A 22,567-nucleotide genomic window follows, 5' to 3' on the forward strand; every position below is an offset into this window, starting at 1 on the left:
CCTGGCCTGCTCTTCTTTTTTATGCCCATTTTCTTGGCTATTATGGTGCTCTTTTGCTTCTGGCATTATTTTTTGGCATCACTTTATTTGAATGTGACATTTCAGGTTGTGACTTTGTCAAGTTAATTATCAGCAAGCTGAATATAATGAATATTGTATAATGTACTTGATAGTCAAAAATAAGCAATTGGAATACAGATGGGTGCAAAGTTTTTCTGTCCTTTGACTTTTTCACTCAAACATAAATAGTTACTCAAAGTACATTTGACTATGATTATTCTTAGTCCTGGAATGAACCAGGAATAATAACTCCTGTTTTTTTCAGAAACAATGAAGCAGGAAGCAATGCTATCTTTTCAGATACTGCTAGAGCATTTGTTGGCATAATTAGGTACCTCTTCATACAACTGCTATTATACTACCTAGTTTGATTTTAAGTGACACACTTCCAAGTGTGTAATTGCAAGCATATTTAATATTCAGATAGTGTGTGTGCATGCCTGTGTTTGTGGGGCATTTATAGTTCCTGGATTATACATTGTTTTGTCAGTGAACACAATACAAAGCTCCCAACAATATATTTTTATCAATTAGATCAGCTATTAATATGTTTAAAACTACCATAATCTCTTTCCTGAGGAGGAGGTTTGTTTCACATTATACTAACCCTTTTTAACACTCACTTGATTAGAATCTCATCAAGAAAATTATTGGGTCATTATTACCATATCCCGTTCTCACTTTTGATCATTCTGTTTGCCAATTTACTAATGGTTTTACGGGTCCATCAGTCATTATTTGTGATCGAACAACTACACCATCGTTTTGAAACCTCTTGAAATCTCTCGCCTTATATCTCTATCTTTCTCTCTCACATCCTCATTTGCGCCATCATTACTGAAATAGGATTAACAGTTCATCCACCGGTGAATGGCTGCTACAAGGCATTAGCTGGCAGGGTTTAGATGCTAATAGGAAAGTGTGATTATAGCGTGGACCTTAAAGGACCCTTACGGGTCTGGTGATTAGCAGAGCGCATGATTAGAGCAAGCATTACAAAGACGGCTCCCTCTCAGGAGATGCCTAACTAAACACACTGAACTTCTAAATGAGTGAAGCTGATGGGGGTTGCAGTGTGTTGTCTAACAGGGGTGAGGGTTAGCCTAATGTAAAGCCTTGGGCTTTATAATATCTTTATGATTTTCTAATTTTGGTGGTACAGCGTTTGTAGATGGGTATTATGTATTGCTCTTCCTCACCTAAATGTGTAGTCATTTTTTATGAGATTTTAACAAAGGGTTCCATTTCACCATAGTTTTCAGGTGTTATTATAAAGATGGGGTAATAGATGTTAAAGGGGACATATCATACCACCAGGTGTGAGTGTGATTAGCCATTACAAGCAGGTTTGAAAATGTGCATAATGGCTAATCACACTCACACCTGGTGGTATGATATGTCCCATTTAAAAAGGTATCATAATAATGTAATTTTATTTATTTATTATTATATTTTATGCCCAAAATTATTTTGTCCATCGCACATTTACAGTCAAATGTCTGTGGTACATGGCAAGAGTACACAGACTTTAACGCTAGGTAACAAGGTAGCAAGGGGTAGCTACTTGTACTTGTCATTTTAAACATGGAAAATAATCATCAACTGGACACAATTGTTGTAAGTACAGCCTACGCATCAACCAGGTCCTGGTGATATTGTTTAAATATCGAAAAGCTGCTCCTCCACACTCTGAATCCAAACAGTCTATGGTGGCCCTTTCTAGACATGTTATCGGTATTAACAAGGCATAGTACTGAGACAAATGACATACTGATGTTGAATTCTCATTAGCTAGTGTGACAAACACCTCTGTGTACCGCTTACAGAACAAGCGCTATAAAGTAAATTTAAACATGACTATGGATCCATACTGGATGGGGAAGATGGGGATGCATTATCGGGTCTTGTTGCCCATCTCCGACCATGCAACCAAATTTATACAATCAAATATTCTTCTGGGACGCAAAACTCTGGAATTGTGTAGTGCAGTGGATCCCAACGTTGGTTTACTAGATTTGCATCGAGACCTTTTGTTGACCACCTCATATACAAAGGGTAAACAGCCATGCACATGCAATGGCTGAGTATAGAGTGCCTGCTCCCTCTTTATACAAAATTATTAACGGGTGAAGGCCAGAGGAAAACAGTGGAAATTAGTGTGGTTGCAAAGCAAGCCACACTATTGTTATCATTTTTCCTAAAAGTCTGGTGGCAAAGCAAGGCTGTGTGTTATGTCACACACTATTGTTTTCATTTGTCCTATTTTTTTACGCTTTTGTTATCCACTCCTAGGCCCCAATTTTAATGCTCTAAAACGCAAGTGAGAAGTGCAAACGCCAGTGGCTTTGTGGGCGGATCTCTGGCTCTGTTGCTATTATACCGGCGGATAAATGACTCTTGCGTCCGACGCAAATCTAAAATGGGTTGGTCTGAATACCCGTAGGTGTGTTTTGGGCGTAACATGCCTTAAACCAATAAGAGTGCCATCTCCCATCCCCTTTAAGAGCCATGAGCGCATTGATGAGTTGATATTTTGACAGCGCGTTTACAGTCTCCGCTGAGACAGATGCATGACCACATTAATTTCAAACTTCAATTGGCTCAGTTTATGGCCAAATAATATGGCCTAATTCACACATGGAATAGAGTTTTCTTCTACAACTTCAGGAACACTGAGTCATGTAAATTTCGGCAGAACTAAACACATATATGATATGCGGTCCTGTGGCCGCAACTTGGGGTCTATTTAATGATATGCGACAATACATTAACAAACATAATTTGTTACCAGTATTGTATACATTATCTTTATCGACTTGTGTTCATAATATGCATGCGTCCCCCCGTTAATATACATTGCCATGGACTGTATTATGCGTCAGCCTACGTGTTTAGTTTGCGTGTTTAAACAGACACACGCGTGCCAAGCATCACCTGCATTCATTCATTCCTTTAAACACTCACTCGAGGTAAAACTATGTTTTCTCACTTTCAAATGCTCAATCCGAAAGTGATGTGCTTGTACACGATGTCTGTGTCAAGGAAATATGTGTTTGCTGTACGGTGTTTGCATATGCATTGATTTTAAAGTACAACTTATAACCGCTGTATCAGCTGTTCGCTCCCAAATAGGGTAAATTATCATTTACCCTAAAACAAGATTTTGTTTTGGAAGTCTGGGATATACTTTGCTCAAGTTTATTATTGTTAATATTATTTAACACATGACATAGCCTAATACAGTGTTCATTCATGCAGCCCCTATGGAAAAAAAAATCCATTGAATCCTATTTCAATTCAGTTCACATATGAACAATCTTTGACATCATATATATTATTTTTATATATATAAAAATAATATTTTTTGCCGAGGCACGTCAAAATAGCAACACCGACTGCGCTATCCGCTAGGGCATTTAGACCAGGTCTTTGCTGGTCAGTGGCGCAATTGCAAAATCGATCAGTAAAACAGCCCCATGTATAATTTGCGCCAGAACACGCCTTGCTTTTCGCCGACGCAAGTGTAGTGGCGCAAGTTTGCTGCGGGGAACTTGGTATTCTGGAATAATCTGACATGCTGAAGGACCAATAAGGTCCATCTATATCGATTTTGTTTTTGTACTTTGAAACTTAAACAATTGTGAAAAACCAGAAGCCCAAATGACCAAAAATTTGGTACACGTGCTGCTTAGTCATGCTCGACCTTAAATAAGGTTTTTTTTCTTGAGCCACAATTATTCAAACCATCACAAATCCACTTCAGAGAACTTCAGGGACCTCTAACTTCGTGGACCCATCTTGGACATCCCCCTTAGGTAATGTGCAAAGGTTTGCGTCTATAGTAAAAAAAAGATTACCTCACAGTTTCACAAAATGTACCCCTGTTGCAGGTGATCACCGAGCTATTAGTTATAATGGAAGTCAGTTATCTATGAGAAAGACTTCCCATCCTGACGATGAAGAAGTGAACTGTGGCTTGTGTAAGACTGTTTCTTACGTACTTAAAGAAATGCTTGAGTCTGTCCGCTGATCCCTGAAGCCTCTCCCCCCGATGGTTATCTTTTTGTTTAAAGTTGATCATATTGAATGTGTCATTTGTCCAAATATGTCAACATTGCACATCCTCGGGTCCCACGCAATACACACTCAATCTACTACAGAAGTGTGTAGTAGATCAGTTTAACCGTTCTAGGTATGTGTTGAGGACGCACACACAGATTTCTCGCTTTAGAAGAAGATAACAAATGACAGTATGTCAAACAAAAACACAAATGAAAGAAGGTGTAATAAATTGCAGGCAAAGTCAAGTAAATGTGTTGTTTTTTTACGGCACCCCTATTTTCTTACACCACAGAATACCACAAATATTTATACCATTTGAAAACATTTGAACTACTTTTGGATCCTACAAGGCTTTCTCGATATTGCCATATGTATTATTCATGTGTTTTTTACTTCTCTCTTGTCTCTTTTAGCTGGAGGAGCAGTTCAGCCGTCTGCAAAGGGAGAAGAATGACTTACAGTCCCGCATAGAGGAAGACCAGGAGGACTTGAACGAGCTTGTGAAGAAGCACAAGTCTGCTGTGTCTCAGGTCTGCATCACACCCTTACTCACGTCACTTCAGCTCTGTTCGCCCCCTCACAATAGTTACTTTCATCTTGTTCATTTGAATCATGTGCAAATCTGCCACTCCTCCTTGGGACTGCAATTTGATTGATAAAGTGAACATTTCTTTGCAATTGCAAACCCTACCGTACCTACTAAACACAGAGGTTGTTTGAGTTTGGGTTTCACTAATCTCGGATCCAGCAGTCCTCCTGTATTAAAGTAGAACTTCTTGCGAGAGACGGCATAGAGCCTTGGACGTAAATCAAAAGCTGAGAAGGGCGGAGACACACCTTGTTCCCTGTTTCCTTACAGAGATATTCAAATACTTATTTGCACAATTGGATGAAGCTTCCAGAGGGGGGTTTATTAAGTGTATTTCTACAGTGGCTACCCGTTCTTTGTTTGAAACATTTAAGGACACTTTTCTTAATTAGATGTTTTAGCTTGTCTTCCCACTGGGACAAGTATTCTAGTGATAGTTTGTGTTCACTGTAAACAAGTTACACACTTATAGATCAGCCACATTATTGGTCGAAAATAAATATGAAGTCAAAGAAAGTGAAATGCCCCGATCCTGCAGAATGGATTTTTTGGGCCATCAGACTTTGATTATTAAACTTAAGAGCTAAAGCACAAAACCTTAATCATCGTCCAAGGAATAACATTAATAATAACATTTAATTCATTTAAAACGGTGGTTTGCATTTGGAAAACTGTTTGCAGAATAAACTTAATCCTAAGCAAATAAAGACAATCCTAAAGTGCCACACAGATACAGGCGTTCATTCCAAACTTGCATAAGATCCCTAGGTTAAACTAATTCAATGCAAATGGATCTATTGGGATGCACAAATACACACTCACACGGCAAGAAACATGTCAGTGAGGCGGCATGCTACCATGCTATGGCAAGGAGCCAAAAATGGGATTCCTTTTAGTGTTTAGTCTGTCTATTATTTCTGCATGTACTGTGTAGGTCCACACATAAGAATTAATATATTTTCATGCGAACCGATGAGCTGTTAAAATGAGACGAGCATAAGGGATTTTTACAAACGCCCTTGATGGAAGGATGAGTGATCTGGCGCTAGCAGCTTTGAATGCATCCGTCCTTTCTGTAAAGTGAGCCAGATCCACTCCAACTGGGGTTTGCCGAGGGCGCAGAGAGATTCATCTGGTGGGAAAAAAGCACTCTTTTCAAAATGCTCACATGGGTTACATTGAAATGAGATTCATTGCTCTTTAACTAACTCCTGTGTTGCCTCAGTAATGCTCTCTGTCACGTGTCTCTGTCTGTGTTGGAATACCACTTATTCACATGTTTCTCTGGGCATGGAAACTAGGGCTTGACAAAATACATAATTTCAGGCTTTGAATATTCGTAGCATTTCCAAATATCCAAATGGTAAGTGGTAAGCCCCTCCTCCTACAATTGTGTGTGTGTTTGGAAGTTTGCGCAATCAAACTGGTGCGAACACTTGCTTTTGGTGTGAACATGCGTGTTAGTAAGACGTTCCCGAAAAACTAAACAGCTGCTAAGACAATTTTCCAGAATATGTTAAATAACCATTAAAGAGCCCTCACTGTCCTGAGTGGAAGTTATAGACTGTGTCCGAAGCCCACTGACCCCCTTCTGTTTCTGTGTGATCCAGGCTGCTCAGAACCTGGGCCAGATCAGCGACCTGCAGGCCCAGCTGGAGGAGGCCCTCAAGGAGAAGCAGGAGGTCCAGGAGAAGGTATGCTAGCACACTAGTAGGACAATCAGAGCGCATTGTGGATGGGGCTGTTTCCATTCAGATTGCTGATTGCTGCTGTCATTGAACGGTGACAAATAGCAGTAGATAGATATGATAGCGTAACGTATGGCACAATAGTTTCAGATGAAGAGGGTTGTATCTTGGCTTTTACTACGACCATCCATCAAACTATTAGCACCCTAGTGTCCATATTATTACCTTTGACTTTGTATGGCTCTGCTGACAGTTTCAATGCCCCCTTAGTTCTGCTGCTGCCATTACGATGATGAATAGAATAACGTGGCCTCCTGCTAGCCAGCAGCCTAATGGCTGGCAGGGCTGTCCACTCCTGTACTTTGACTGTTATTAGTTCTGTGTCTCGCTACCCTTGAAGTAGAACTGGGACAGCTTCTGTCTTCCTCTGTATAGCAACTGTGTTAGCCTCAATAGATTATCACCAAATGCCTGCATTTTTTGAATGTCGCATATATACTTTTTTCATAATATTTAATTGCTTCCATTTTAAGATTTTGTTGGCTTATGGAGATATCTGCTGCCAGCTGTAGAGGTAGACCTGTCATTTAATTTGTTTCTCTGGCAAGCCCAATCCCACAGGCTCCCAAATCAAAAGCTCTAAGACTTAAATGAAGCATGGCCACCAAGGGAGCTATCAGGCCTATATATCTTGAGCTATCTTTAAGCTTTGCCATGCATAGCTGTACCTTCAATCGCTTTGTCTTATTCTTAAAAACAAATTATCTGCAGTGGCAGGAAGCGTGTGGAGAGGCTTCTGTTGAGCCACCTCACCCCATCTGATATGCACACAGACAGACAGACAGACAGACAGACAGACAGACAGACAGACAGACAGACAGACAGACAGACACACAGACACACAGACACACAGACAGACACACACACACACACACACACACACACACCAAAGACTTTGTCACTTTCCACTTGCTTTTCTCATTCCTTTTTGGTAAACACTATTCACAAATCAAGCTTTATTTAAAATACAGTATATGCTCTTAAACACCTACATGTATTTAAAATACAGTATAAGCTTTTAAACACATCAGTGTATTTCAATTGTGAATGAGAATGGATAAACTGAATTTCAATAGTTGGTTAGTTAGCTAGTTAGATTATAGTTGATGTCATCCTTAGTTTCTTCTTACTCATTTGCACATCACATATTTTATTTGCAGTCGAAAAGCTGAATCTTTCTCAAAGCTTTGAAATCGCTTTGAAAACTAGTACTTTTAGAAGAATTAAATGTATTCTGTGGCATGTTTGAAGGCTGTAAATTATGGATATGAAGAGGTCCAGTAATGAAGGGCTGCTGCTTCTGAAGCAAAGTCCTACCATGAATCCATGCTGGAGTCTGGACAGAACAGTGTCAAGCTAGTTCTTATATATGGAGGATGGATGGAGAATATGGACCATAATCAATTGCCCCTGAGTGAACACATCACACACAGCAAAGAACAGAAAGTCTTCAGCCCTGCACTCTTTATTTATTATTTAATATTATGTATTTTTAAGATGTTGATTGCTTCCAGAAGCACCAGTTTTCCAGAGGGGCGAAATAGCATTTTACCACGGCAATAAAAAGCCATGTTGTTACAACCAGCTCAATCGTGTGTGTGTGTGTGTGTGTGTGTGTGTGTGTGTGTGTGTGTGTGTGTGTGTGTGTGTGTGTGTGTGTGTGTGTGTGTGTGTGTGTGTGTGTGTGTGTGTGTGTGTGTGTGTGTGTGTGTGTGTGGCACCTTCCACAGATGCAAGCTCTGCAGAGTCAGCTGGAGTTCAAGGAGCAGTCCACGGTGGAGAGGTCCCAGGTGGGCCGCCAGGAGACCAAGGTCCGGGAGCTGGAGACCAGGCTGGAGTTTGAGAAGACTCAGGTCAAACGCCTGGAGGTAGGAGCAGACAGCAGACTGGGGCTGTGTTGGCACGGGGAAGCGGTGTGGACCATTTGTTCCAAAGCCAGCGTGGAGTCAAAGAACACTCTTTAGCTCACCACAGTATTTTATTTTTTTTTCAAGAACTGCTGCTAAGTGGTTCAACTCAATTGGTATTGGTTCTTTACAACTGCAAAAAACAACGGCTAGGACTTAAGTTGAAGCTTTTAAATCTCAATCAATATAGCCGCAAGGGGTCGGACAGCCACTTACTATGTAAAATATATGCCAGGACAGCCGCTAATGTGGGAGCTATCAGGCAAAGTTTATTTTATGGTTCTCAATATTCCTCTTTCAGAGAATGAGCAGAAGCAAAAAAATGCTCAGATCCAAAAAGAGAGTTTTACAATGTTATTTTTTTTATGTTTACATTGTACAAAATGTTTGTAATATACATGTATACATGCCATGTGTTTTGTGGCCCCTATGCATTGATTCCTGTACCCTTCTTGTGGCTCTCCAGAGTCTGGTGGCCCGCCTCAAAGAGAACCTGGAGAAGCTGATGGAGGAGCGGGACCACTGCAGCACCACGGAGAACCGGGAGAAGGAGCAGAACAAGAGGCTGCAGAGGCAGATCCGGGACGTCAAGGAGGAGATGGGCGAGCTGGCCAAGAAGGAGGCCGAGGCCAGTCGGAAGAAACACGAGCTGGTAGGGACGACAGTATGCATGCTATTCTAGCCAGGGATGCACCATGTTCTTACTGCTGATACAGATACAGATGTGGACCTTTTGTTGTGTTTATTTGGTTTTCATTCCTTTACTACGCAAAGACATACAGAAACGGAATCATTCTAGGGGTGGCATAGAGTCTAGGACGATTCAAGTCTTTAGTTGAAAGCCATTTAACTGGCGTTATCTTTAATAGTCAGAATCGTCATTGAAACATTGTGTGTTTCAATGACGGGAAGATGGGGTTGCTAAGTGAGTCAAATCACAAAATGAGTGCTAAGTGATGGACATCACAGCATTGCTCGGATTCTAGAAGGAAAAGCCAATTATTTATACAATGGGATATGGGGTCTCCTGTTAGAAATGTATCATTTGCTACCAATAAATGTCCTCATTGTTTGTTTGATAAGCCCTTTGTGTGATGACAGTGGCACTATCCTCATTTTAGACATATAGACAGTAATTCTAGAAGGATACACAATGTCAGGAAAACTTCTAAAGTTTGCCTGCACTTTGAAACCATCAAAGACGATCCAAAACACGTAAAATGCAAGCTGTGTCAACAGCCGCTGCCATATCATACAACTCGCACTGGGGAAATATAGCTCTGTTTAGACTCGTTGTGCATTGTCACTGCTCTGCTAAATGGAATGGTGCAGCATTTGTTTTTTACACTGAAATGCAGTCAAACACTTCTACAGTCTCTTTATCGATGCCGGTTATCTCATGACTGGATGTGGATCTGTATTATTAACATACAACAGCAAAAATGACAGCTACGTAATAACTTCTCATTTCTCTCTGACGATGTTCCCTCTTGATTGGCAGGAAATGGACATTGAGAGCCTTGAGGCTGCCAACCAGAGCCTGCAGGCTGATCTCAAGCTGGCCTTCAAGAGAATCGGGGACCTTCAAGCAGCCATCGAGGATGAGATGGAGAGTGATGACAATGAAGACCTCATCAACAGGTACACGTGCTGACCCCGACAATCTTGGATTAAGGAATGTGATACGACAGAGATACATATAGGAGAGGCATCGTACAATATTTTTTTTCAATCAGCCCTGTTTACAATTGGACTGGCGTAGCATTAGACCGAGCTGTCCGAAATCCAAGTAAGCAGATGAGAATGATTAGCTCGCTATAGTTTTTTACGCTAGGCTGATTGTAAAAAAAAAAAAAAGTACAGTGCTTCTCGTTTGACCAAGGGTAAAAGAAAAATAATCAGAGATAATGAGGAGAGTGACAAAAATATACATGCAGTTTATTATACTAATCAGCAAATAAAGTCAAAGAAAATACCTTAGGCAAGAGGAAAAAAACATTGAATGTTTCTTTGTCTGAAATAACACAAAAAAAGTAAACCCTTTAATGAGGGAGCCTGAATCCGAAGGATGTTTTCCTAACATATGTTGAGTTGACTTAACTTGGTCACGTTTCCTTGTACCAGTGTCCTTAGAATACATCATGTCAGTGAGTGCAGTAACCAAAACAACCTCTGCAATAGAATTCAGATTTTTTTAAAAACCAGGCATGATGGTTGTTAAAAAAATTGCTGTCTTCGCCATTGTCAGCGTCAGCAAATATTTCTTACTTTGAAAATATTGTTTGCCACAGGGTTAGATTTTTTCGTCCTTTCTCATCATTCAAGTTTATTTTTGGTTCTTGTGAAATTTTATTGTTGATTTTAACATGCTTTTTCATTCCTTTCATCATTTGTCGCTCCACCATTACCAGTTTGCAAGACATGGTGACAAAGTATCAGAAAAGAAAAAACCGAACGTGAGGAACTGAGGCTTGTGTTAGTTTGTAGGCTTGCAATATTTACCTGCTCGGGATGATGTAGTATACTGCCATTTCAGAGAACATATACAATAGTTTAAGACGAAAGTAACTAACTCAAGTCAAGTATCTCACATTGGAAAATGATCCAAATTTGTGGATTTGTGGCGGCACAAAAATACTGCATCATCCAACGTGCAGCAGCAGTTCCCAAATTGATCCAGAAGAGTTAACCCTCCACCGCACGCTGGCTCAAGCTGCATGCTTCAACACTCACCACGCTGTTTTTCCCTGCCCAAAGCATGAGACAAACCCTCTCAGTGTTATCTGTTTGGATAACCCTCAAACAAGGCCGTCAGGGGAATAGTAAGTACATATTGCATAGATTCTGTTGCCTTGTGTCAGGGACATCGGGGTCAGTTGCTAAAATAACATCCGGTCTGGTTTCGGTTTCCTTGGAGAGTTTTCCAGCCCTGCTCTGAGATGTCCTCCATCTGAGGCAGGGCTGTTGGGACTCTGCCCTGCCTTGTTTAAACAACATTCTGCAGCCGGCGGCCCCCTGGTCACCCGGGGGATGACACCATGTCTGGTCTGCTGCCATCCTGATCTAGAAAAGGGAGACATGTCCCTCATCAATCATTTACTTGCTCCTGGTTGAATAATGCATTGTGCTCCCATGTCTTAAAAATCCATCCTGCCCATGAAAAAAGTGCAGGCGATCCCACCGCTAACCACTCCTGGTCCTCCCAGGTGTTTGTGTGTTTGTCAACCTTTTTATAGTGTTTGGTGTCAGGAAGGCATGTAAGAAAATTTGCAAATTGCAAGAAAAACCATGAATAATCATACTTTCTCGGTCTGACTGCCAGTCAATCAGGGGTTACATTGAAATGAGATTCATTCGCTCTTTAACTAACAGTCAGACAAAAGGATTCAGAATAGCTCATTGTTAATCAGAACACCTACATTTGCCTCAGTGTGTTACAAGAGACCTACAGGGGCTCGACTGGTTGCGTGTGAGGCGTCCTGCACCACAAGGGTCTCTAAGACGAGGACACAGAGTGAGGCAGAAGGGGATACATAGGAGCTAATGATGAATGTAATAGTGTGTAACAGAGATGTACAACCAGTGGCGGCGGATTGTCACCGACAATTAATGTCTCCTCTGCACTCTGTTTGTTTGCTCCCCCCCAGGCTTTCAGCGAAGCTTAACTAATAGTGTGGTGGTCAAGGACATAAATTGTGGTTGACACCATGTGTGAAGCACTCGATTACAACGTGCCCGCCGTTGTTGTCTTGGCTGCAGACCTGGGAGAAGCCGTGATCAGAATGCTGTGAAGAGGATCTGGGATCCAACGCGACTAACACTGAACTCTAAAGAGTTGTGCACTAAATTTACAAGCATATGGATTTTGCTACTTGTTATATCCGAGCCAGGTCTTTGAATACAAACGACCAATCAAGTCGACCAATCACAAATTGGTTATGTCTTTCACCTGATTGTGAAGCCTGGCTCCGCCCAGGAGGGTCAGGATGGTGGGTCGTTCTACCAGGGGTTTTCTGCTGCTCCTCTTCAAACCTTTGAAGACTTCAAAGACTTTGAGCCTTTGTTGTAGCTTCACCAGAACATGTATTCACGCACCAACAGTAATAGCCCAAACATGGCCTGCAAAACAAACCACACGCTTATGAGTGATATGTTATTGTGTCTACTCAAGTCCTAACTTTTTCTCAAAGCAAAAGGTAGTGAAAAGGGAGAGGTAATGTGATTTTCCGTGGATGCAGTTACAGTTAAAATGAATTTTCCTCCAATTCCACAGTGGGGTATTCAGTTACAGATGTCCTGGTTCTGAACCACCCCCATGATGTCTCTCTGAAACGATTAGGCTGATAGAATGTCATTTTGTAACGCTGCGTGGGTGGTGGGCATTGACGGCACTTAATGAGAGTTGTGCTCTCCATCCGTGTCAAATTCCATGACAGCGCCCTCTCAGTAGTTCATCGATGCGTAATGATAATTTAGAGAGAAAGAAAACCCTGCTGTGTCCAGCTGTGTACCGAATCAATCTGTCAAACACGGAGGCTGCTTATGCGTGCGTGTGTTGTGAAGTATGCAAGAGCGAAGATCCATCTATTTAATGACTGCTCAATTATTATTCGTAACCCAAGGCTAAAATGGTTTATTAAAGCTGGGTCTTTTATTTTTTGGTGATTATTTTACCCAAGGGAAATTGTTAGGTTTTTTTGAGTGCATTTTAGTGCACAATAACTTCTGGGTTATGCTTTCCATCAGAGAAATGCTGTGTGGTTGCTTTGGTAACAGTGTTTGTGTGTTTGAGGTATAGGCTTTTGTGTGCATGTGTTTTCCAGGGTTCATCTTTGTGAGTGTGTCGGCGCACATTGCTGTCATAGAGAAGTGTTGTTTGCCCCCCTCCAGGGTAGCACTAACATCTAGAATAAAGCTACAAAATATATAACATTTTCCCACTTTGCTTAAGCATAGGCAGCCGAGAATCACTGCAACCCTTTGTCGACTGTTGCCCATTTTCTAATTACCCCTCTCGACTCTTTTCCCCATAATATCGTATTACATTTTACTTTCCTTTGTCTTACCTATGTTTTTGTTTCTCTCCTCCATTCTAGCGAGGGTGGATCAGACACAGACTCTGAGGCTGAGAACCGTGTGGATGGAGTTAAATCTTGGCTCTCCAAAAGCAAGGGGTACAGCAAGAACCTCTCTGATGATGGCAGCCTTAAAAGTTCCAGGTCAGTATAATGTAAAATGTGTTTGCTTGCTTTACTATATCATTCAATCAGTCGCTGTTTGGCTGCTCATGCCTTTTAACCTTGAGTCTACATGTTCAAGAGAAACCATAGCAATGGAAGACCGCACTCTGATTTTCAATAATTACTCAAACGCATTCAATATCTCTTTCTTTATTGGTGCCTTCTTGATAGCAGGCGGCCTTTCCTTAAAAGAAATGTGGTAGATTTATCGACATGCCCAGTAGCCAGCTGGCACAGTCTACCTGAGCCTCTCCCTGAGATTAATGGAGGTTTCTGCCAGCTGACGGCTTTCGTTTGCCCTAAATTTGTCTCTTTACTAGGATATATAACTCCTCTCCTTTTGGTAAGCCATCTCCAACTTTTGAAAAGTTTGGATTGTTTTTAATCGTACCTACTACGTTCCCCATAGACTGCGTCTATTAATGCTTCCCTTTGTAGGTTAAGTATTTGCCTTTTGTGCTACATTGTGCTGAACAAAGTTTTGGTTTACTGCAAGCCAACGTCCTATATTCTGTCAAAGAAAGTCTATGTTTCATTGCTGCACTTTGTACCAATGATGAGCTGGCAATACCGATATTTTATATTATCTTTTTATTGATGCCTTATTGGTTAACGTTTTCTATTTACTCCTTTGAATTCATTCATCGATTCATTATTCAGCCTTCTTCAATCTGTCTATTTTTCTCCTTTCATTTCCTTCCCATTTACCACTTCCATATATCTTTCACTTTCCCTGGAACCCTTTCTGCCTACACCCCTTTTTTGTCTTTAGATTTGCTGTAAACTTAGATGCAAAGGAAGCTAAGGAATGGAAAGAGGCCAATAAAGAGGTCAATGAGGTAGATTCAAACCGACCCGTGTCAGTAATGAGCTCTCTGAGCTACAGAAAGCACCCCCAACTTAAAGATTCCATTGGCGGGAAGGGTGACGACAACTCCCTCTTAAGCACTCTCAAGGAGAACGGTGGCTCACAGAAGCCCCTGACCTCGTTCACCAAATCCAAACCCAGAACAGCAGATCATGCTGATGGCTCTTCAATCCCCTCATGGAGAAAACCCCTTGCTGGGGACGATATGGATGACAGAGAATCAGTCTTCTCCAAGGCCTATTCAGCAAGGAAGGGAATGGACAGCCGTCTGGCAGACTTTGACATGGAATCAACCATTCACAGTCATGCTTATTCAGTCCGGGAGTATAGTCCAGATGACGACACCAAGTCCACCATTGGCTCACAACTGGGCAGCTCTCTGGGACAGCGTCGGGGCTTGTCCCAAGTCGGTGGCGGTAACCTCGGGGAGTCGTCGTATGGAAGGCGCAGTCCCGGCAGCCCTGGTTTGACCCGACGCTCCGGCGGCCGCAGCCCAGGGAGCATGAGCCGCGCCGACTCACGCATCTCGGTGGCGCGTAGCTGCCGCCTGAGTGAGTTTGACGTTGACGACAGGCGCAGCGTGGCCTTCACCGAAAGGTCGTCGCACAGTCCCCAGTCCTCGACAGGACGCAGCGTCTCCATGCCTCCACGAGCCAGATCGTCACTGGGCGACGATGACGACACACTGGACACGTGTGACGTCAAGCCCGTCAGCCACCGCAACTACCTGGACCCCGACCTGGAGAAGGCCATCAACGAGGTGCTGAGCTTCAAGCCCATCCAGTTCAAGCGCACAAGCCTGGAGGATTCCGAGGCTGAGAAGGGAAAGACCCGGGACGAAGAGGAGAAGGAGGATGGCAAAAGGAGCCGGATGGCGGAGAAAAATCCCCGGAGTGGCAGCAGCCTCAGACGCTCGGCCTCAGCCGTGGACTGCCTGAGGGGCTCCAGTCGGATGAGCTCCCGCAGCCGCAGCAGCAGCAAGAGCAAAGGCAAGAGCAAGAAGAAGAGAAGAGGCCACAGCTCCGAGTCGGAGGGCTCCGCCGACGACCGGCACAGCAGGAGCAGCTCGAGGAAGGGGGGCAAGAAGTCCAAGAAGAAGTCAAAGAAGAAGGGTCGCTCCTCATCATCGTCTTCATCGAAGTCTGAATCAGACTCGGAGTCTGACTCCAGTTCCGGGGCGTCCACCATCTCCTACCGCAGCGCCAACAGTGTTAAGAGAGCGCCCGGACAGAAGGACTCCGACGGGGCAAGGGAAGAGGCAGCATCCCCTGGTGATGGTGACAATGACAAGACCCCCAACAAAAAGGATGACAAAAAAAGGAAGAAGAAAGTGGACAACCTGATGATGAAGTACTTGTACCGGCCAGACAGTGAATGAGGCAGGCAGTAGGTGTTTGCCTTGTTGTGTTGTGACTCGAAGAATGACCCCGGAGCATGGTGTGATTCTAACCATTGACCTTCACTTCTTTTGTCACTTTGATACGTGGGCATTTACACCTTGTTTTTTAATTTTCCTATTTATAATGTAACGTTTTAAAGGTCCCATGGCATGCTGCTTTATGGATGCTTTAATATAGATATTAGTGGGCCCCTAACACAGTATTTGAAGACGTTCCCGAAATTCAGCCGTGGTGCAGAATTACAGCCACTACGAAGCCAGTCGCACATTGAGCTTTCCCCAAACGTGCCGTTTCGGTGTCTATATCTTTAATGCAAATGGGGAGGAGAGAGGCGGGTCAAGGAGGAGGGTGGGGGTGTGGCCCTGAGCAGCTTGTGGCCACGGTACCATGCGCTGTTTACAGTGGATGTATCGCAATGGCGAGGCGCACACAGCCGTTGGCCGTGTTCTGTAAATATTCTAGAACACTCCGGGTGCTCCGGCGGGAGTCCTGGAGCTCTATATCTAAATAATATCATAGTATACGTAGATATCTATATCATATAATATATATTATGATGGCCAAAAGCTATGTGCGCCTCCAGACGATATTATGAATCTCAAACGACTGCGTCGGGTTCTCCGACGTCTCTGGTTCTTCCACATCAATCTGAAGTAGACTGAACCACGAAATGGAGGAGAAGAGATTGTTGCCCGCGATTGTCTCCCGCTGAAGCCCCGCTGCGGAGGGAGCCTCACCCCTGCAGCGGTCAGTGGGCAGCACTTAGGCACCAGGAAGCGGGGCTCAAGCAGGATTAAATCGCGGGCAACAATCGCTTTCTCCTCCATGTCGCGGTTCATGTACTTCAGGGAGTCAAAGCCAAAGTTCCTTTCCCCCAATTCTTTCTCAACCATGGCTGAGATAACCCCCACTACGAGTCTCGTTGTGGAAATACCAGAGACGAGAGTCCGACGTGTTATGCGCCATAACACCGACAGCAGAACGGTTATCCAAATAACAAAGAAGTGTACAACACTTGCGTCCTGCAGCTCTATATCTTAATAATATCATACAATACATATTATCACGGCCAAAAGCTGTGTGCGCCTCCAGACGATATTATGAATCACAACCGACTGCGTCCGGTTCTTCGACGTCTCTGGTTGCCGGCTGCCCGCTGCCCGCTGCCGGGCGGTGGTGCCTTGCGGCAGCGGGGCTCAACGATGGCTGAGATAACCCCAACTACAGTCTCGTTGTGGAACTACCAGAGATGTCAAAGAAGCGACGTGTTGTGCGCCATAGCACCAAGAGCAGAACGGTTATCCAAATAACAAAGAAGTGTACAACACTTGCGTTACATTGTGTGTAATCTCACACACACACTCACACACACACACACACGTGGCGCTCGCAAGGTTGTTGCACATCGCCGGGCCAAATTCTCTGGGCTGGCAAGGCAGAGAAAGGGGAGGTGGCATCTCCCCTTATGACGACGATACATGCGGGGAAAAACCCAAAACGGCGTGTCTGAGCTTCGTTTTTTCGTTTCTCGTTTTACACCCAACTAAATTTCTAGCTACCGGGGGAGCATAGGTAGGCTAGGGGAACCTCATATATATGTTAGAAAACCTCAGAAACCATGCCATGGGATCTTTAACATAAAACTGCTATGAAGTTAAAAAACTATGACATATCACGGTTTCTGTGAATTATTCACCAGTAATAGGGAGAACCGGGCTAGAAAGATATTTTGTGAATGTATTTTCCTACAGTGAGTTTTTAGCCGTGGGATTAAAACGCATTAATCTCGTGAAAGACTTTCTACCCCAAATTCCCTCCTTAACCTCTGTGATTTATTACCCTTAAATGGTAAAAAAATAAGAGCAGTCCTAAATTAAGTCAAGCCATCTTCCCTGCAGCCCCATAACTACAGGCTTAATTAGACCCAAAGCATCGATCGCCACCTTCTAGTGACTTAATTTAAGGTGCACAATGGACACATTAACCACCAGTTTTGCAATATCTAAACAGATGAATGTTATATAATGTTAAAAGCCACAGTAGTTTGCAAGCCGGCATCATTTCGTTAGATAACTAGATAATTTACTTAACATCTTATTTTTCTTTTACCAATACCAATTTTTTTACCAATCACCAATACAAAGTATAGATCTAAGGTGTACGTATGTTCATAGATTTTTTAAAGTACCACTTTGCTGACTGGGCACTGCACGTGATTGTGTATCACAGTGTGGCCTGTTTTGTTGGAATGCTTAACATTAAGATTAGGCGGATCCATGTACTTACTACATAATCTACGAAGGTGTTTCTCATCTCCGGTCTCTGCAACATATCAAGTACTAAAAATAAGTTGTCTCGTCTTCTTTCCTTTCTCAGCCCAACGAGTCAGCGTCGATTCTGCTTTGACAGATCTGACGAAGAGGCGGAGGAGGAAGAAAAGGAAGAGAGGAGTGTGCGCCTGTCCTCCCCCCGCTGTTGATACGAACACAGCGGCCCCCTGAAGGTGGCAGGGACCTCCTGACAGCCCGATGCATTGGAGTGATGATGCACACACTGGTCACGCTTTCCATCACTTTATTCTCCTTGCATGCAATTTGTGCCAAATGTTTGCGTCTGTAGACGTAGCAGTCACACACACACACTCAAACACAAGATGAACTCCCCAAGGTATATTAATTTCCTGCCGGAAAGCATCTTGTCGCTTATGTTGTTAATCCTGTGCGGAACTGGCATTGCTAGCTTCTTAAAGGGTTTGGGTGAAGTGTGTACAGTCTGCGTTCCCAGATCACTGTCTGGAGGCAGTGGCTTGGCTTAGGCAGCACGCCTTTCCCTATTCGCGCTGCCTTGCATTATTGTTGTAACCGAGCCAAAGAACTTGAGGTTGCAATTATATATACTCACACACTATATATAACCAAAAAACACCACCGTGATTGAAATAGACTCCTCGACAGTTGGTCTCGTCCGGCTGTACGTAGATTTGAGTGAACTGACAGAGGAGACTGAAAACGGATAGGTTTTCTAACCTTTTGCTACTTTTTCCTTCTTTTGCTGGCAAATACTTTCTTCCTTTTATGCTGATGCGGCAATAACTACTCTGCAAAACACTTTCTCCCCCGTTTTTATTTGGTTTGATTATATGTTTGGAGTATGGCCCTCAAGGAAGTGCATTTCCATAAAGCTTGAGTGTAACTTCTGCAAAATGCCTTTTCAGATTTTCGTCTGTGTTCTAGCAAGAATCATTTTTAACTAAGCTCTGCTAGTCACACAGGATCTGCCTTTTTATTTTCTACCAGACCTACATTGCTTTCCAAAGGAAATTAACATGGGCATTGAATTTAGGTTGCCATGATAAAAAAACACTACTCTTGAGCTCCTCAGTCACTCCGAGTTGCTATTCACTGCGCTACACTCATTAAGATTGTGTGGAGTGTCTTCAAGGTCTTTGTGCTGATTAATGATGTCATTTTTCCAAGTTAACACATTGAGAAGCAAACATGATAATAAAGACTTTCATGGTTGTTCATATTTGACATCAAACCCATCGGCCATATTTATAATATTTATGAAGTAGAAATACAATATTTTGAGCAAATTGTACATCGTTCATGGATCTTAACATGAGGGCTTCCTGAAACTGAGAAAAAATAGGTTGAGTGTCATTGCCTTTTATGGGTTGTCTTGAACACTATGCAGTCATGAGCTTGGTTGAGGATTTTTTGACTTCCACTTAATAAAAATGGCTCAATAAACCACTTAATTAAGGAAGATTACTTTGCCTATCGTATACTTTAATATATATGTATGATTTATGCAAGCTTTTAACTGGTTCATGTTGATTGTCATTGAACAAATTCACCATGTGCTATTATGGTAATAATTTTGCATACAGTTTTAATATATTGTAAATAAATAATGGTGATTGTTATATAATGCCTCCAGATATCTCTCCTCCGGACTGTGTGTGTTTTGTGTGTGTGTGCTCTCATAGCAGGCAAGTCATAAATCTTTGTGAGGTCCAGATTGCCATTCTTACACACACATTATGTCATCCAGTACAGCTTAACTCCAGATAGCCCTGAAGAATGTGCGGGACGGTTATTTATGGACTTGCCCAGGGTATCGAATCCAAGCCCGTCTTTATTTAAGCTACAGGCTGCGTTCAAATTGGTTGACTTGTGCCCTATCTGGGGCGACACCATTCGATAGCGTTGTCCGAAATGTTAGTTTACAGGGCTCCCTATATAGTGCACTACATGATACCCAAATTGCACCTTCAAATACATGTAGAACTGATACACACTTATAATCTCACCATAGCCAATGATGCATAGCCGATTTCATTGTCACCTGATTCATTCAATGGAGATGGTCGTCATATACGGGATCTCATGCAAATGAGCTCACAGGTGTCTGCTTGTTTATGCGACCAATACACATCACGCAGATGGCTTTCTGGCAGATAATTAGTGTCGGAATTCTCCCTACACTAACTGCCAGAATAGTGCACTATATAGTGTTCACTATGTAGGGAATGAGGGCACAGTGAGCCAAATTGAACACAGCCCATCTGAATTGGTTGAAAAATCAAACATGAAGTCCCCTCATTTCCTGCAGCCTTTTTCATGGAAATGTATCATGCAACTGGTGATTACTGTCTGCAAACCTTGAACCTTCCTAACCCAAATGACCCAGGGCTGTTCAGTATTCATTAACTGAACGATAATGCATCTTGGCAGTAAGAATAGAAGAGGCAAGAGGGAGCCCCAGTGTGGAATAGCTGTGAAAATATGTTATAGAAAGGCATATATTTTCCCTTGAGAGACAGTGACAAGGCGAGGCTGCAGAATCATGCAGAAGTGGATGTTTTGCACCCAGCATATTACCCTTCCAAATGTGCTGGTGCTGCTGCTGTTCCCCATGGGCAGAGCATCTTATAACCCATCTTGTGTTTGGGCCAACTTGAACCCTTGTCACCTGAATGAGGCAGAAAGCCCATCCCAATCTTTCTTTTACCCCTTCATTCCTTCTGAAAACGTATATCAACGACTAACAACAGCATATTTTTGTAAACTTGAATCATATATTAATTTGTATATAGTTTATGTTAAGATACATTAGAGATAGCACTTTAGTTTATGGCAACCAAACCCTGCTAAGCCATCAAGTGTTTGATGGCTCCATGATATTCTATCTCATTTGATCATTGCTTATTTGCAACACTATATTTGGCGATTATGGTAAATTAAAACGACATACAAAATATTTAGTCTCAGGGACAGATATAACTACATTTCATCAAGATTTTAGTTGAGTGACGTTCATTTTCCTCTTATTTTTCAGTTCCTTCTTCTAGCTCCGCTTTTATATTCAATGTTGTCTGATGACCTCCTAGAGGTATTCAATGCTGCATCTGGCATCAGGCCCAATGCCTTTTAATTGGTGAGAGGTCTAGGGAGAGGTCTACACGGTAATGAAAGGATGTTATTAATCAGGATGATTGGTAAACAAAATGCTTAAAGTACTTTTTATACTATTTAGAATGACTACAAGCATTAGGTGACCTTGAGTCAAGGTTCAGTTATATGGGGCTGTGTGGGCCTGGTTTTCAAGGCACCAGGTAGGCCAGAGTCTGTAGCATTCACTCTTTCAACATGGCTCTCATTTGAGCCCCTTCAAATGATTTGTGGCAATGAGACTCATAGTATGGAGGAATGCGTCTTCAGTGCTAAGCGTAGTGCGTTTGCTTTATCCTTATCCTCTATTTCCAAAATGTTAAAAAGCTCAGACCAAACAGTGTTTGGGCCCGGAGAGGAAGTGTCAGTTTATGATGAACAATGATCGGTTGCATTAAACTGAATAAAACAAACAATGGCGGCGCCCATGGAAAGTGAAGAATTAAAAGAGCAGTCAAAACAGTTTTTATACGAAATAGACCTAATAACGATGTTAAAAGAGGAACATGATAGACCCGGCGAGCATAAAATGCTGTCAAGAGGCCTCGATGGCGTAATGTGAGTGGTCTGGTTCGGCCAAGTGAGTGGACACTAATTGGTTCCCCGCCCGGTGATGGATTTCATGGGAATCATTTTCTAATGCTTAGTGCACACCTTGAAATGACTGATTACTGTGCATTATAGCATTACTTCAAGCAACACAGGTCCTTTAAATGACGCGTGTGTAGCCTTTCCAATGCCCTTTGCCCCAATGTTCATTAAGTATGAGAAGGTGAAACCAAGGGATCACTCCCAACAAAATGAATACTTTCTGAGAGGTGTTCTTGATCAAGACTTAATGTATTGTGAGGATAAACTATAATAATAATACATATATTAAGACTTTTAGATATCACTTTCATGCTATGTACTGTAAATCCCAGAAAGGATTTTGAAATGGCTCAGTGCGATAATGTTTTTGTTTCCTAATTTGCATGTCTAATAAACTTCTAATTTGGGTGATTTGCAAAATGGCCCTTCCCTTTCCATCGGAAGTCCCTTAGATGGAATGGAGAAAATGACTCGCTGATCTCTGGTCGTTCCTTTGTATAATCGTACCATTCTAAATTATGGCCTTGGTTGGCATCTTTTGTAATAGGCAATCTAATTAGTGATTAAAATGTTTACTAGTACATGGGGAAATAGAAAGTATCCCACTTCTAAACGGCCAACAGCCAGCTGGCTCAACACAGACAAA

General features: G+C 42.5%; 1 protein-coding gene across 2 annotated transcripts in view; it reads left to right on the plus strand.

Annotated features, from left to right (window-relative positions):
- Positions 1–19,727, plus strand: part of myo18ab (myosin XVIIIA b) — a 63,548-nt gene extending 43,821 nt beyond the window's left edge. The window contains exons 34-41 of one of the 2 annotated variants that reach the window (XM_079733614.1): positions 4,536–4,652; positions 6,322–6,405; positions 8,190–8,327; positions 8,833–9,018; positions 9,868–10,007; positions 10,778–10,822; positions 13,463–13,585; positions 18,251–19,727. In XM_079733614.1, the coding sequence (XP_079589740.1) occupies positions 4,536–4,652; positions 6,322–6,405; positions 8,190–8,327; positions 8,833–9,018; positions 9,868–10,007; positions 10,778–10,822; positions 13,463–13,585; positions 18,251–18,353 (936 nt within the window). In that variant the 3' untranslated portion in view covers positions 18,354–19,727. The remainder of the gene's footprint in view (positions 1–4,535; positions 4,653–6,321; positions 6,406–8,189; positions 8,328–8,832; positions 9,019–9,867; positions 10,008–10,777; positions 10,823–13,462; positions 13,586–18,250) is intronic. The other variant, XM_079733615.1, reaches the window with a different exon arrangement.
- Positions 19,728–22,567: the final 2,840 nt, after the last annotated feature.

Source organism: Pollachius pollachius (assembly GCF_949987615.1).
Source record: "Pollachius pollachius genome assembly, chromosome: 3".
In the NCBI taxonomy this organism is placed as follows: domain Eukaryota; kingdom Metazoa; phylum Chordata; class Actinopteri; order Gadiformes; family Gadidae; genus Pollachius; species Pollachius pollachius.